Here is a 17,887-nt window from a genome sequence, read left to right as displayed (position 1 = left end):
CATGGAAACCCGCAGTCCAGTGATGACTGCACTACGGATCATTATGCAGTTATGACACAAGCAAATTTCTTAAATGCAAGAAAATTTATAAATTGAAAAAGCCTGACAGCATCTCTATTTCGAACAAATTTTGACGTGGTTTAATAATTCCACTATAAAGCTACATATAATATTAACTATTCGAGCGAAATTTTACAGTCGTACACGATGCCAATATGAAATATATACGATTATAGAATCGTAAGGTCATTGTTTTCGCAAGTCATATATTTTCTGGATGGCGTAGGAATTTATAACAACTAATTATTGGTAACTAATCCATGTGGTTGTGAAATAATTTGAAATGCAAGGGGTTAACGAAGTTTACGACGACCGCTAGTTCTCCAACGCGCGGAGATACAGTGGCAGCGAAGCGATTTCCGCGGGCGATTCTGCTCGCGGATATCGTTCGACTACTGCGCGATTCTGTTTGCTAATTAACGAGCTTTCTAACGGGTCGTTAATAACGTTTGCGTTCACATAAGATAATGGGGATCGACGTGGCGCGGCCACGAGAATAGCCTTGCCATTGAAAACAAAATTGCTCGCGGTGTGTTCCATCGGGTCCGTATCCGATCCGTGGGAAAACGGGTTTTCCGTCGCGTAATCGACGGAATTATACAATAAGAGGTATTATAGGATGAGGATTGAATATAGACGTCGAATATGGGAAGACCGGCCGACGCGTCGCCGCCGCGACGCTTGCGATCGGAACCAGGTAAATGGCTCGCCAGATACCGGGTGATAGTTCGGTGACCGCGATTTCTTGCCGAGTTCACCGGGAGGATAATAAAGGTCGTTGATTACGCTATGCGTTGCGATGCAACGCAATGCAATCCGCAATGCCGCGATAATTGCGACTGATTTGAAATGGTAAGATCGCTCCGCGGATATGGCCGGGATGAATTGCTCTGGGTCATTGGGTTGCGACGTCTTCCACCTTACTGACTCGACCACAATGACAACCGTAATAGCAGTAATAACGCGTTTATTGGGTTGCGGAAAAGAAATTTTAGCTTATTAGAGCTGACTTGGAAGCGCGGGAAAAATTGCTCTTGGACTTATACGGTCGTAAAGCTGCGGATTTCATGCATATATGGAAAAATTCAGTACGGAGCGTGGAATAGTTACAAGTATGAAGGTTTCTTAACATTATTTTTAATAATCGGTTGTATTACATCTATTTTTACCAAATTGTTTTTATGATTTTTATCGGGACCGATTCGACAATTAATTGAGAAACATCCGATTGCCTCATAATCGGTTATTTTAAGTCTGAACACCGTATGACATTCTTCACACTATTTTTAACGATATTTTATCTATGTCTATTTTTAGCAAATTGTTTCATAAATTTTTATAGCAGTTCAATAATTGATTGAGGAAAAGCTACAAAAATTCGAATTTGATTTGCAGATGCGACTCGGTCGAGACCGCCGAGCTGCTCGGCGGCCAGCTGAAAGCATTGGCGTCGCATTCCGACAACCTTGCGAGGATGACCTCGCTGGAGGGCAGAGTTCGTAGCAATTTGGGCAGCGATGGCAGAAGTACGAGAGAATCAGAGTCATCGGAAGGCAGTGGAGAACTGAGACACGATCCTGTGCAATCCACTACGATCTACGAGTCGCTGGCAGCCGAGCTGCGCGCAAAATTAGGTGAATATCAAGTTCGATCTTCTTCTATCTACATCTTCTGCAGCAGGAGTTCAGTATTATTCAAATAGCTTTTTATCTAGATAATTATTCGAATGAATAATTCTAGATAATAATAATAATAATAATAATAATAATAAATAACTGAATAATTCTATTCACGGATAATAAGGAATAACTTATTTGCCAATATAATTCCATAAACGAATAAAACGTTTTATTCTTCTTTATTCATTATCCTCCTTCTTTCTTTCATTCGCTATATGTACTACTGCTATAATTTATAATCCTCTCTCTCTCTCTCTCGATCAATATTTTTATAACGTTACAAATATGAGAATAATTAAGGGTGATAGTCATTTGGAACATAGTACAGGTAGTAATATCGTTGGCTTTTAAATAATAATCTTATACAACAACATCTTAGTCCTACTTGAACAAATTATGTACTTTCGAAAAAGTGTAGCTATGAATAACAATTCTTAATATCCATCAACAACGACTGTAAATTGTATTCTTCTTAATATCGAATAAATTTTGACTAACTTTAGTCGGTAGCAACAACAATGTTCTCGAATGTACTAGAGGGTGGGGAAGCACAGATCGTTACCAGTTATTGAAACTTGTCATTGGAATTCATTGGAACCGTATAATCCCATTTACGAAATCTCCACCAATCTTGAGCACATTCTGGATCAGTATTGATTGGCGGAAGCTTATGGCGAACCCTCTGATTTATTGGCCCAGGTAGGGGTAATTCGGGTGACAACGACGTGGGACCAATCCTGCTGCCGCCGCGGGATTACGACACGGTTCACAGACACCGTGGTAATCTCGCCGGGATCGAGTTCAGACGTTGCCTAAATCAGACGATCGTGGGTGGAAGCACCACGGTCGACAGAGGCGGCACAAGGAGCGCCGCTAGCAGCGGGATCGGCTCCGACAGTGCTGCGACGCCCCCGCCTTATCAGAACCATCATCCCTTGGGACCGAGACCGTCCAGACCATCCAGAGACTCCTCCTCGGGTGAGTGAACATTATATATATCTCTCATAATTGTACTTAGTTTAATATCCGTAAGGAAGTAATTATGATTGCTGTCTCGATAGTTATTATTACTAATTCGTAATCATTTTATAGTTTTCTATGAATTCTATATCAATTTTATATAAATTGTAATTTTGTAATTTCTGTAGATGGTCTATTATAACTTAAAATTTCTATTCAGAATCGTATGAAACTTGATATGCTATTTCGTTTAATTGTTTTAGGAAATTTGTTCAATTAATGACTGACAGTTACGACTAGTTTATAGTTATTTATATTAATTAAGTCGCCATGATCGCTGGCGATTGATTTAGTTGTTTAAAAAAACGAAGCTGTAAATAGAAAAGTAACAGTCCTTGGATCTTAAATGCTTATTGAATTAGAAATTATAAGTTATAACAGACTAGATTACACTTTTAATACAGGTTTAGAATGATTGCTTCTGAAATAGAGGTAAAATCTGTTATACACCCGTTAGTTAATAAAAATTTAGGTTACAGTTAATATATAATTATAACGAATATTTAGCATAAACCTAAATTAGAACAGATTTCTTATATAAAATCCAGTTCGATTAACATCTCTAACAAGAGAATTTGTTATTAACAAATACTGCCAATGAATATATATAATACTTAATCATAAATCTAATTATTATTTTACCCAATTCTGTTAAGCTTTCATCGAACCCTAATAACAAATACCACAAAACCGCAATGATTCTTCACCGGATAACATTAAGATGCTTCTTCGGCTCCTCACAACTGTTTCAAGCATCATAATATTGGGTTGGAGAATAAGACCGTAGCGTTTTTCATTTTCACTTATTTTACAGCGATTTGTTGCTGTTTGACAAAGTGCGTCATATATATTCGAAGAGCTATCTTTGCTCTACAAAACTGTGCTAATTTTTTCTTTTAAGTCATTTAATTTGTTATTATTTTTGAGGCTGTAGCGATATATGTTTGGCGACCGAAATAACAATTCGAGCCGTACGCTTGCAGATGCTAAGATTTTGACGAAAAAAATATTCCTTGACATATGCTAGAACGTAAATTACCTTATTCCTTTATTTATTTTTTTATTACTTTCACGTGTACTGCAGAACTAGCCGATGAATGTCGCCGGCCCGTGCCTACCCGGATAAGCAAACAGAGGGATACCAGTTTCCCCCGCCAAAAAATGGGCACAGGGTTACAGTGTTCTTTTTTTGGCTGTTTGTGATTGTTTCCCAAAAAAACGGGCCTTTTGCAACTTGCGGGTGGTGACTTTCTGTAACCTGTGCCCATTTTTTGGCGGGGGAGACAGGTATCCCTCTGGTTGCTTGGCCGGGTAGCGGCAGCGGCCGGCGACATTCATCGGCTAGTTCTGCAGTACACGTGAAAGTAATAAAAAAATAAATAAAGGAATAAGGTAATTTACGTTCTAGCATATGTCAAGAATATTTTTTTCGTCAAAACTTTGGCATCTGCAAGCGTACGGCTCGAATTGTTATTTCGGTCGCCAAAATTACGCTACAGCCTAAAATAATAACAAATTAAATGACTTAAAAAAAAAAATTAGCACATTTTGTAGAGCAAAGACAGCTCTATCGAATATATATGACGCACTTTGTCAAACAGCAACAAATCGCTGTAAAATAAGTGAAAATGAAAAACGCTACGAATTTATTCTCCAACCCAATAGATACAGCCACTTCCAACCCGTGATGCTAGGAGAATGTCTAGCAATAATACTGTAGCTCCAGTATTAATATCGTTGACATCACGAATAACTTTGCATGTATCAACCCATTCACTGGTTCCTCGAACAGGACTTTAGATTCACCTATCCGATCCACTCGACAGTACAGCATGTTAGAGAGAAGACGATATTGGTGATAGGCAACATCTCTCACGCTGGCACAGAGCCAACAGCTCGACGTAGGCTCATAATGTCGCAACGACCGTATGAGTCATGCAATGATCACACGCGTGAACAGTGATTCTTGCTTGATAATTTTTCGATGAATTCGCTGCGTGAATCGTTCCACTCGCTGTGAATTATTTTGCTCGTTGTGAACTGTTTGACTCGCAGTGAATAAATACGGCTCGTTGTGAATTACTCGACTCACACTGAATTATTCGGTTCATTGTAAACTGTTCGATTCGCTGTAAATTGTTCGGCTCGTTGTGAGTTATACGCCTCGTTGTGAGTTATACGTCTCGTTGTGAATTATTCGACTCACTGTGAATTATTCGACTCGCAGTGAACTGTTTGGGTCGCAGTGTATCTTTGGGCAATGATGTCACGTTCGCCGCAGAAAGAATCTCGAAGACGAATTCGGAATTGCGACGTCCCGCGGGCGTTTACCGTTCGCGTTGATTCGCGAGGATCTTGTCGGGCACGTGGGAAATTGATTGCGGATGAGCACAGAGCCCGTCGTGATGCGAATGTCGGTGCATGATGGCGTGTCGTTGCTCGACGCCTCGAATCGACACGCCACCGGCGGGCCTTGTTGTCGCTGCCGTGCAAGTGTTATGTCAACCGAGGTGCGAGCATCCCTCGCACCATGACGGTACTGCTTAATTATCAGCGTAAGAAAGTGCCGTTTCTCTGCCGAATTAATCAATCTGCCGCGTTGTATTATTTAACCGCTCATCCAATCGATTTCGAGTTTTCCTACTGAATATCTTCTTACTTTAACTTTGTTTCCTCGATTATCGTTCTAAATTAAATACAGTGTTAAATAGTTATTTATTTCAATGCTTCTGTATTTATAAAGTCGTTGGTTTGCATCGTTTATAACGTTTATGAAATAATATACAGATTCCAGATATTTTACATTTCGAAATTGTGACGTGATCATATCATTTAGAACGTTTGTTGAATAATTTAAAGATTCAGGACATTTGCCACTTTAAAAGTAGTACGTTCATTTCGTACTGTTGTTAGTAATAATACTTTACGTTAATAATATTATTAATAATATTAATGATATATATTAATTAATGTGTATGTAAGATAAGATATGATTTACAATTACTGTTGGCATAATTATTCATTGATATTATTTATTTCTTGTTTAAGAGCAAACTACCCCCTCGATTACGGAATATATTACATCTATATAATCTGTATTTTATAGATTAATTTAATCGCACAATGTAAATGCGAGAATGAAAATGGAGGAAGCTCGAACGGAGTTTTATATCTGTACGCTCGTGTCAGGTGTTTCGAGGGATCGCGGCAGGATGGTTGCCAGGATGCAGGAAGTATCTCTGGTTAGTGGCAGTCATTTATTCGAGTCGGAGCTCGCTGCCACTTCGCTCTGTCATTTCTTCGACAATTTGTCACGCACTTTTCCGCCATTACGCGGCCCGTGAATAATTGTGGGCCTCGCGGCGGGTACGCGGGGCCCGCGTGTTTGATAAATACCCGAGCGAATGGACCCGTCGTGGACCCGTTGCGGAAACGCACGGTTCTCCACGGTCCATCTGTGCCGCCTCGGAGAATTTATATCGACGCGGCGCGGCGCCGTGGCACGTTTCCTACGCGGCCACCAGGAAAAGAACAGACCAAGCCGTGGACTTTCACTCTCGCCGCAGCATCTGCCGCTGCCATCGCTTAGACACCGTAATCGTGCGTTCACCCGGGTCGCCTAATTTTCCTAGGGAAACCGCGACGCGGTCCACTTTCGGCGCGGCAGTTAGATGACGGAAAGGCGTTCGTGAATAACCCTAAGAAAAACAAGAGAGACCGATCTTGTTTGACGAGCTGATAAATTCACTGTAAGTCGAGCTGAAGGAAGACTGTCTTCGAGGAAATCGCGAATCTTCTTCGTTTTTTTGTTCCGTCTAGATTTTGCAAATCCTTTGGAGGGCCTTAAATTGTTCAGATCGATTAAACGCAGTTAAACTAATGAAAACTAACGAAATCGTAATTTTCTCGTTGAAATAATTTGATAATACGCTGGTTCGAATGTATACTGCACTGTTACGTGTACAACGAATACAAACTGAATGAAAATAATGAAGTATTTAAACGAGAAAAGTAAAATACTGTTATATCATCATATCAATGAAAAATTGACGATTTCATTAGTTTGTTCATAATTCGCGTTGCAATATTTCAATTTTAACATAACATTTCAATGTTAAAAACACAACATATTTCTCTGTATTTTTCGTTAGTCTGCAACGTTACTGCTTTGAATTGATAAAAAAATCTTCGGTTCACAATATTTTTGTGATTCATCAGTTTCTTCGATTTCCTCAATTTCTTCGATTTCCTTAATTTCTTCGATTTCCTCAATTTCTTCGATTTCCTCAATTTCTTCGATTTCGACAGAACGTCGTCACCTCGTAGTACCAGTCGTCGGTCACGGAAGTCTGACACAGCGGGACCGCTGACAAAAATTTGGACGCTTTCTACGTTGCGTACAGGTGGCCGTTCTTGCCACGAATCTTATCGGTGCTCGTAGAAAACCGGGCGGAAGGCGACCCGGTAACCCAGTTCCGTTGCCGGCCAAACGAAAAATCGTTTCTTCGTCGCTGCAGCCGCGGAGGCTCCTTCGATTTTTCATTCCCGCCGCGTGCCGAATGACTCGGCCGATCTAATAACAAATTTGTGCGTCCACTTTCGCTCGCGCGGCACCCGGTTGTCGTCCGAGTCGAGCGCCCCGGAATCGTTGATCAGTTCGCCCTTGCCGGAGAAAGTCGCAATTTTCGGAAACCAGAAGGAACGCGTCTGAATTGCGATTAGGCGACCGTGTTCTATCTCCTGTTTCCCCGAGTTGCAAAACCATCGAATTCCAAAGCAACCTTTCGACACCTGAGATTCCTCGCTGCATGCAATAATTGTTTCGTTTTTATTATTTTAGGCGATATAAATTATTATATATTTCTACTGAATGTAAATATTTCTGAACTTCATAATACAGAAGAATTTTTGGAGTTTCTTATATGATATGTAGTAACCATGTTTTACAAGTAAGCATACTATATTAGAAGCTTCGTTCACCACTTGATATAATACAGTTTTATGAACTATTTAAAATCGAATGACTTTGTTTTATGTTATTGGTTGTAAGAATATATTTTGTGACTATAGTATCTAATAATATTTTCTACTTGCAAAACATTTTCTCTGAATTATATAAAAACTTCATAGAATTCTTCTATACAGTAAATTTAAATAGAGTCTATTTTGAGTAGACATATATTTATGTATTTTAATTCGTAATGATACCTTCGCCCGCAGCCAACCTTTATTAACCCTTTAGCTACGGCAGACTTTGACACGCATCGGCCGTACGGTACGATACCAATTCACTCGCGACGTCCACTGGGTACGGCGAAGTTTTTCGTTAGACACGCATTTCTGAAGAATTATATTAAAATATTCAAAACACAAAATTCTATTACATTAGATCAATATTACTTGAAGTGAATATTAATTTTAAGTTTTTTTTTTATAATATTTAATAATGAAATTTAATAATAAACGGGCGAAACAGGCGAAATTTGATCTGGACGCCTATTGGCGCCTACAGTACCAGGAAGCCAACATGTGTCGGGCGCCAATAGGCGCCAACAGTAGTCAAAGGGTTAAACAGTATAAAGTATTCAGAAATATTCTACGCTTAAACTATTGTCTAACTTATTGTCCATAACAATACGTTCACTCGTAACAAACACGCATGAAATGATACAATAACTCAGGATTGAATTTCAACCCTAAATAACTCGGTTAATTTCGCGAGTGGGGTCCTCCGGCTGGCAACGAGAAGAAGACATATTGTCTTCGGTGATTCGACCGTCGGAAATTTTCCCGAGAAATTGGTCCGACGGGATCGAAGCTCTCGGGAGCTCTTCCACGTTGCGATCGCAGCGGGTTCACGGAACGAAGTCTCGTGGAAAAACCAAAAAGAGCAGGCGGTCGCGTGCCCGATTCGCAGCGCGGCATTTTCCATGGTTGAACGGCGCTCGGTTGGTTCACGTCGATGAAACCAGAAACCGGACTAAAACGCTGCCAAGATACATACGTCCGTTTGAAATTTCAAAGTCATTCGCGGCTTCTCTCGGGGCGTGACTTCCTTGCCGTGGAACACGTTTTTAACGGACGACTGACCCATATATCGTAAACGAATAAATTTCGAGAAGGGGGGAAAAACTGAGATGTGTTCTCTGCCGTGCGCGGCTCAGGCCCCGAGATTCGACTCAGCGTTAACTATACTCGTGAGAGAAAGAGAAAGAGGCACGAAAAAAGGGAAAAAGAGGCAGAGAGAAAAAGATGGAAAGGGAGAGAGAGAGAGAGAGAGAGAGAGAGAGAGAGAGAGAGAAATAAAGAAAGAGGAAAAGAGATAGACAGACAGAGATAGCAGAGAGAGAGAGAGAGAGAGAGAGAGAGAGAGAGAGAGAGAGAGAGATGGTATTGGGCACCTGTTACAGTGGAAGGAATACCGTTAGGACGTCGTGTCAGCGGCAGGTACCAGCCTACGGGTACACATATATCTTGCTGCCTCCTCGGCTGTACCCAGCAAGCAAAAATCGGGCCGCTTTGACACCGGGCCCCGATGTCGATCTACGCTACCGGAATTTCTGTTCGATCGCTGAGATCCGTTGAGCTAATTTACCGTCCGTCCGACCAGGGTATCCAATGGACATCTGGCCGGATGATAGATCGAGGAAACCGTGGATCTCCTTTCTCCTTGTATCGTTAATTTTCTGCTTTTTAACGAGGCCAACAAGCGCTCTTCTTCTCTCGAAAAAAAGACTTATCGGTAGCTGTCGATTCGCGCGAACTGCCTTCTCGACGGATTCTTATTCAATTTATGGATCGGTGTTCAGTTGGAGTGAGGTGGGGTAGACTGATTTTTGTTTCTACTAGGCACTGTAACCGTAAAGGTTCAGTTCTGATCTAGCGAAGTGATCTTCTAGCGAAACTTGTCATAAGTGCATGAAATCCGCAGTCTACTCGTGGCTTTTAAATTAATTAATTTCCGAGTAAACCAAGTAAAAAAATGCGAAACTAAATCGATTGGTAAATCAGATAACATTATTAGCACATTGTTTTATTTATCGACAGTATGCCTACCCTTGAAAAAGGTAAAATATTTATGTTTTCAGTATTGTACTCTGATACAAGAAGAAGAAGCAACTGTATTTTGCGAATAACTCAGACCATAGTAAAGACTTCCTGGCAAAGAGATAGTTGTCACGTGTTAAACGAAATTGAATACTGATTCACATCGATCTGCGTCGATTTGCGGCGATCTACGTATATCGCAGAAAGATGAACCGAAAAGTCCAGCTCGAGCGACAGCTCGACGTCTGCGGTCGAAAATGTAAAAGCATCCGGTCGACACAAGCCGCGCAAGTGCAACGACTGTTTCTTTATTCGACGTAATTAAAAGTCGACGAGTGGATAAACCATCAGCGGATTTACGACTTTGGTACGCCGAGGCGCGCGAGCACGGGTTCAGATGTTTTCTAGTTAAACGTGCCACTGACCGACTAAAGTCTGCTTTTCACCGAGAGCCGACCAAAACGTTCGTCTTCGAGGATTTTTTTAGCAGCCAGGCCACGGTTTTCCTGCGGCTTTTCTGGCCAAGAAGGCTGCCCGTATCGGATGGCCAAGTGGCCATCTTGTCGAAAGCGTTAACCTCGAGTGTCCGGAACGAAAGTTTCGAATACCGGGACGAACGAGAAACGGAGTAGTTTGAATATCAATATCAACCGTGCGGCAACATAAAATGCCGGTGATTTGAATAATAACAGCTTTGAGGAAAGTTCTTGAACCTGCGCGAATAGGAGAAGCCTTGTCAAGGCTGTTGATAAGTGAAATCAGCTACTCCAGGCTACTGGAAGGTTCGAGGACTTTCCTACGTTACCTAATTTAACTCCAACATTTTCATTTACTTATTTATTCATCTACTTATCAATTCATTTATGTATTTATTCGCTTATTTAATTATTTATTTAGTTATTTGCCTATTTATCTATTAATTTATTTCTAGTACGAAGTTGAAACCAATTAGATCTTGAAATTGCTATAGAACAATATACATTAGTCATATTTAGGGTTCTCTAGTTCTAGTAATCTTTCTTTTGTATTCCTTTCTTTTTACTTTACGTATTATATTCTCTGTACTCATATGTGTACTCATTTAATCTCTATAAAAAACGACATTTTCTGTACGTGTGCATGAATAAATAAATGAATAATCGATTGAAAAAATGAAAGAAAATCGTGAGCGACCGGGATCGCGTTATATCATTCGTCTTTCACCGGACGAGGAAGAACCCGTTCCGCAACAGGTGTCTTGAGGACACGATGCACCACGACGTTCACGATTTCCACGTTCGTATTTCCATATAAGCGCCGCTTCTCCTCCGCCTCCGCCGCCGCCACGTCGGCGTAGACCCGCCGCGATATGGCACACTTAACCCGCTCGCGATTCGCGTATGTATCGGTGCCACGCGCCGCTATACGTCGCGTGAAACTATTCTCGAGCTTCCCAGATTCCACGCGGCGATTAGTCAAATTAATTTATCGCCTCGTTGGGCAACCGCGCCGGCACCAAACGAGACGGTCGAAACGATGCCGGGTTCACCGGCGTCTGCCACGCGATAACGTCGATCTTCCCGCCGATCTTTCCCGCAACCAGCACGATCCGGATCCGTAACATTTATCCAGGGATCGGCGAAATGCTGTTAGAATACGCCCTACTTCCTTGGAACAATTTCGACAACTTCGGTCATGGCTGTATTCCCGCACCGACGCGTCGGTCTTAATATCACTGTATATTATTTGTTTACAAATCAATTCGTCTTTGCGTCCTCTTTAAGAAATTACTAAGGTACTTGGGGCAAAAATTAGTTAGTTTTGAAGAGATGATTTTTGTTCCGAGCTTGTTCCGAACTTTTGTTCCGACTCTTCCAGTCATCGACCTGCATACATATGAATATACAGGTATTGTTTATTTTGTCCTGCACATTGAGATATCTCTTCGTCATTTTTGCTAATGTAAAAGAAATGTGTCAGGACAAGTTTAGTTAGTTCGAAGCTAAGAATATCATGATTCGTGTTGCTTTTTTCTTAAAAACAAGACGTCGTTTTTAAAGACTTTATTCTGAAATGAGATATCTGCCTATGAGATATTTTTAAGACATCGTTCGTAAGACTTTTCGAATATTCTACAATAAATGCCTTTAAATTGTCTTGAGGACGTCTATGAGACGTTTTACAGACGTTCACAAGACGTCCCGAATGCGCTGCAACAAACGCAACCGTCCGTCGGTGGTCCTTGGCTTGTTTTCGGGTTGCAAAAAGTTGATTGAGACAATGAGCACCGGTAACTCCGATACGGGCTCCGCAACCGCGAGAGGAAAGAGACCAGCAGGAGCCGGCAAGGTAACCAGCCGCGTAACCGCGCGGTTTCTCTTTTATCGGGCAACGGGAGGAAGAGGTCGTCGCCGAGGTCCGAATAGAAGCTGGAAACGGTGGAAGAGCCGGTGTTACAGGACATGCCTCGAGGCTGTGGGCCGAGAATGCGGAACTTCATCTACCCGGTGACCTCCCACGAGGTCGACATTCAACACGAATATCACCTGACCCGCGGCCTACGACGTCTACGAGCTCCGACGTCCTCGTCGCCGTTGGTTCGCGCTCATCATCAGCTTCGGGATCATAGTGATTACCACATATCTGTGCGACGAGAAGCATCGCGCGACCGACTCCGAGCACTCCCGCATGGAAATGCGCCTTTCGAGAGCTGGTTTGCGCAATAATCGGGAACGTGGAACACGTAAAGCCGTGGGGGGGGGGGGGGTGACGGCGGAATGCTGTTGCGAGCGCGAGCGCTAGGTAAAAGTTAAAAGGCAAAGAGCCTGGGATCTTCTTAATATCATCACCGGAGGTAATGCAACCTCCGAGACAAACTGTGGCTCTCTGCCTCGCCGTGTAGCTGCGAGTTTTCTATCTTGGAGGTCCATAGCGAGGACGAAGATGTCTTTAACAGAACTTGATAACGTCGCGAATAACACGTTGTTTTACAGACTGAAGTAGGATGTCTTTAAGACGCTGTCTTCAAGGTGTGTTTAAGGTGGTGTCCAAAAGACATAACGAATGTTCTATAAGAAATGTTTTTAAGACGTGACGATGTCTCGAACCAATCGTCGGTTTAACGTGTAAAACAATACGTCTTCGGGAGGTCTTAGAATCTCAAAGACATCCAAAAGTCCTACAATAGACGTTGTTTTAATATTTGAAATAAGAAATCTTTAATACTTCTTTCAAACGTCATCCACAAGACGTCTCTCATATATCCTACAACAGACGTCCTTATCATGTCTTCTTTCGAATGTAATCCACTTACACTCCCAAATATCTTGCAACAAACATAAATACGACGCGTTGAAGACGTCGTCGACTTCAACAGGATATAATAAATGATAAAAAATATAATAAATAGATTCGGGTCTTGGTGATCAGCAGTAATACCCTTGTCATCTGTCAATGTGTGCACATAAATCCATAAACTATCGTACCGCATACTTCATACATTCTTATTATACACCAAAAGACTCCAACAATGTACCAGACGTTGAATACTAACGGTGCCGATCGTTTTCAGACGACGACTGGGGCGCACCAACCGAGGACAACGACTACCTCCCGGAGGCAGGGACGACGACTAGCTTAACGCTGCCAAGACTGCCGAGAAGCCCGGAAAGACTGAGCAGCCAGGTGTCCAGAGGCATTTCACCGGGCTGCAACAGGAGCCGCAGGGCGCCGGAATTCAGACAACGATCGCCGAGCCCCCAATACCAGCCCAGAGCGAGTCCTGGCGAGGTGACCAGTCCCAGGGAGAGATTTCAGGACGCCAAGGAGATGTTTAGAGCCATGGAGAGAGAGGCGATCGCCAGGCCTGTCCTTTCCAGGCAGAGAGAAGTTGAAAGTCATCCCGTTCACAGGTAAACCGCGTGAATCTTTCTCCCAACCGTTTACCTTCTCTTTTCTCTTCTTCTCGTTCGGCCGCGATAAAAATCAGCTCCGACCGCGATTGATCCTTGCGCCACTCCGAGAGAACACTTCAGCTTTTGACGGGTCCAATCGAAGCGCTGCTCTCTTTATTTTGGCGATTTTATTGTTTCGCGGAGGCCTAGGAACCCTCTGATTGGTGCTTCTATGTCTAATATAAAGTATACTTTATATAGTACAACACGTCGTGTCGCAAATTTATAATACTGTTTATCAGATCGAAGAGAAAGAGTTCTTATTAACCCTTTGGCTACGGCAGACTTTGACACGCATCGGCCGTACGGTACGATACCAATTCACTCGCGACGTCCACTGGGTACGGCGAAGTTTTTCGTTAGACACGCATTTCTGAAGAATTATATTAAAATATTCAAAACATAAAATTCTGTTACATTAGATCAATATTACTTGAAGTGAATATTAATTTTAAGTTTTTTTTTTATAATATTTAATAACGAAATTTAATAATAAACGGGCGAAACAGGCGAAATTTGATCTGGACGCCTATTGGCGCCTACAGTACCAGGAAGCCAACATGTGTCGGGCGCCAATAGGCGCCAACAGTAGTCAAAGGGTTAAAGAATATTTAAGAATATTATATAATATAATATCGAAAGAACAATACTTTTTAGACAATAGAGCGGAATTTGGTAAATAGTAAGAACTGAATCGGTTCACCAGAAAGTCAGACGTTGCACTCTCTATCGACTCCTAATATCGCAAGAAAGAACCGAGACCTTCGCAGACTTGGTCAGATTCGTTTTCTAATCGAGAAAAAGCGGATTCCCCTGAATGAAACCACGGTTCCACTTAATTTTCTCCCGACCCGATCGACGAGTCCCGGGCAACTAGAGTATGGTGCCCACAGTTTTTCTTCTCGCGCGTTGGCATTCGTTTTGGGCCAGCAATCACCGGTGTCAATCTCAGGTAAAAGCTGTCCGGTCACACCGGGAACGCTGTTCCGGTTTCTGTTCAGTTGAGAAGCCAGCAAAGGGACCAGAAAAATCGATTCTCTTAAGGAAAGCCGGGCAAAGAGATCGATCGTTTATAAAACCGAGTCGCGCTACCATTTAACCCTGAGGAATTAGATCGACTGCCCGCGGCGTTCCGATGCACTTTCTATAACAACAATAGTTCGTGTTTAGGCAGAATATGTAGTTTGCGCAAAGCTCCTGTTTTAGTTTAAATCTTTAAAAATATTTCATTCCAAGAATTTATCCAGAATATTATAGGAATAAAAGTCTGTTCCAAAAATTTATTCGAAATATTATACGAATAAAATTGTACTGGAAAATAGTATTCGAATAATGCCTCGAATAAAGACATCCCAAATTGGAGGACCTTTTAACGCCTTCTAAGTTCTGACTTAAAATCGATGTAAAATGAGCGCATCTAAGACATCCACTGCTTATTAGGTATAGATCATTAGAAGTGTACTCGATGCGAGAGATCGTTGACTTCCCAGACGAAGATCGCGGATAACGAGGGTCCTAAGAAATATAGACGACGATAACAATCTTTAACGAAGATAATAATAATTTGGTTTGTTTGTGTGCGACAGGGTCGAGTCGGCGAGGCAGGCGCAGGAGGATCAGCCTGGCCGCCACCATCCTCTGGGGAATAGTTCAACGACTGGACACGAGCACCTGATCAGACGGAATCATTCGGAAGTATCGGAACGAGAGAACGATATCCCTTACCGGGGCCGGCCGCGGCCGCGAACCCATCATTATGCGATGGAACGCCCACCGGAGCAAGAGGTCTCGAGGCCCCGGCCGCGGAGCTTCTACGAAAACCCGACGGTTGGACGGGACTTCCGAGATCAAAGGAACGTCGTCGATCCGAGAGAAGTAAGAAGGGTCATTGATTCCTCTCGGCGAGCTGTTCTGCTTCGCGAGCGTTCCTCAAGGTCTCCGGTCTCTCTGAGAAGCTATCAAATAATACCCGTTCGGATTAGCGTTTCGATCTCACCAAGGATTACCAGAGAATATTCAGTCATTTTCATTCACATTTGAATAACTTACATTTTATAGTTGCATTTCATAGATAGAATTGTTAATTGAAAAACATGGTTAGAAAGCGCGAGGCATTGACAACGCCCAGAAATCTTCTCGGAAAACGTTCAGCTTCTTCCACTTCTTGTACGAACGCGAACTTTCCAGGGGAACGGTTCTCGCTGCTATGCTAATCACCGGCTCGCTCGATACAGACGAGGGAGTGTCCTGGTAGCCTTTAGGTGACTTTTGCTACTCTGTTGTTCGCTGGCAAGAACCGAAAGTTCAAAGCATTTACCCCGTAGAACTGTTCTCGGAGTCGTCCATTTTTGCAGAGCAATTCCTGTACTCCGGAGAATATCTTGTTCACTTTGCATCTCATAGAGTAATCGTGTCAGATACTAGCTTGTTAATTGCATAAGTAGACCGCGGATGCACTCGTGTGTAAAGCGAGCGGATCAAATGCGAGATAACAGAAACATGCGAGCAAATTGAAAGTGCTGTTTGCATTTCAGAATTCACTGGACTATTTCTTATATCTATATTTATATTTATAATATTTATATTTTGCGCAAAGCCCCCGAATAAAAATATTGACTTGAAACTGCTTTCTGTCAACAGCTGCGCGACTTCCGGGATCGGGCTCATGTTCGAGAGATTCGGGAGAAAGTGCGTGCCAGAGCGACGACATACCAGGAGCTCTCGGAGCACGAGAGATACCCGGGTCTGGACCGGGACAGCGCAAGACCGCCCCTGGAGATCGTGCCCACCCCTGGCAGATACCGTCACAGCTACGCCGAGCCGCCGAGACTTGGTTTGGCAGCGCTGCATCCCTATTGAGCGTCGCCTGCTCGTTGTTAACTAATAAATTATTTAATTTTTCGGTTAATATCTGCGCTGAGCGAAGATGAGGTCTTCAAAACGGACGGCTCAAGCCCGAAGAGAAAAGTGGGCGGAACCTAGCGCCGCCCACTGCTTCCCCAGAACCGGCTCGCAAATCATTGGCTCGCTAGGACGAGCGTAGTCGACGTCTGTTTGCTCCCACCATCGTCTCTCCGGTCCTGCCCACCGATTCCTACTGGCGGGCCGCTCGGCCCCGCCCTCTGGCCTTCGGTAGCTCCTCCCATAGGCGTCAAGTTCGCTCGGTAGACTTACGAATACACGTTATCGCACTATTCGATCGTCTCGAACAGACTATGCAGCGTTCCGACGAGATAACAACGGTCGTTCGTCGCATGCGCATTTGTTTCTATCTGCAATGAATGCTGGATAAACTCTGGAAGAAGCTTGTTCTCGATGGAGGGGGTAATATTGTGGTTCTAATTCGGCGGATCGATAGCTAGAATCATGTATCGGCGATAGAATGTTATGCATTTAATTAGTTGTTTAAGTTGCCGAGAAGAGTGAGGAGAATGTCAGCGTCCCTAATCCAGATCTAGTGATTTATCGTTGTTTAGAGCGAATCAGAAAGCCAGCCGTTGGGAATCGCTGGTGGATTGTTGTCGTGCCTCGAACCCACACGTCGCGAAAACTGCGCCCAGTCAGGAGACGCATATGGAGATCGGAGATTTATTATTCACTTTGTACTCGCGCGTTTCGTTTCGTCGTCGACCGAGATTCCCGTGGCGGGGATCGTTTGTTAATTTTCGAGCGCGACCACGTGCATTATATTGTTATGCGCTGGATGCCAGACTAACGATAACAATAGGAATACTAAGCAGCAGTAACACTGACAGTAACAGTAACAATAATAACAGTTAATAACAATATACAACTGGTTGTTGTTTCTGACACACCCGTTACATCGTCTGAAATTCGTCGTTCCAAGCGACAATGCGATTAGGCGCGGCCGATAATCGCTCAGATTTGTTTCTGGTGACAGGAGGCGCGGCAATTTTTTTGCCAAAAAAATTTATTGCTCCGTGCCTGCGGAGCAATAAATGTCCTCGATTGATGTGGCCAATGTTTTAGTTGATTCGGTATACGAATTCGTGGCACGTTGAAGTGCCGTCCTCTCTGCATATGCGCGATGCACGAGCTTCGGGGGACCGTGCAATAAATGTTTCATGCAGCTAGAGACGCATCTCGTGGCGCATAATGTAGTCGTGCCCAGACGTATCTTGTTTCCCT

General features: G+C 43.0%; 1 protein-coding gene across 1 annotated transcript in view; it reads left to right on the top strand.

Moving 5' to 3' along the window:
- Positions 1-17,502, top strand: part of LOC144478884 (uncharacterized) — a 32,778-nt gene extending 15,276 nt beyond the window's left edge. The window contains exons 4-8 of the mRNA XM_078197237.1: positions 1,456-1,694; positions 2,439-2,717; positions 13,357-13,696; positions 15,325-15,613; positions 16,379-17,502. Coding sequence (XP_078053363.1) covers positions 1,456-1,694; positions 2,439-2,717; positions 13,357-13,696; positions 15,325-15,613; positions 16,379-16,597 — 1,366 coding nt within the window. The 3' untranslated portion in view covers positions 16,598-17,502. The remainder of the gene's footprint in view (positions 1-1,455; positions 1,695-2,438; positions 2,718-13,356; positions 13,697-15,324; positions 15,614-16,378) is intronic.
- Positions 17,503-17,887: the final 385 nt, after the last annotated feature.

Source organism: Augochlora pura, chromosome 3 (assembly GCF_028453695.1).
Source record: "Augochlora pura isolate Apur16 chromosome 3, APUR_v2.2.1, whole genome shotgun sequence".
Taxonomy (NCBI): domain Eukaryota; kingdom Metazoa; phylum Arthropoda; class Insecta; order Hymenoptera; family Halictidae; genus Augochlora; species Augochlora pura.
This window is presented reverse-complemented; position numbering and strand designations above follow the sequence as displayed.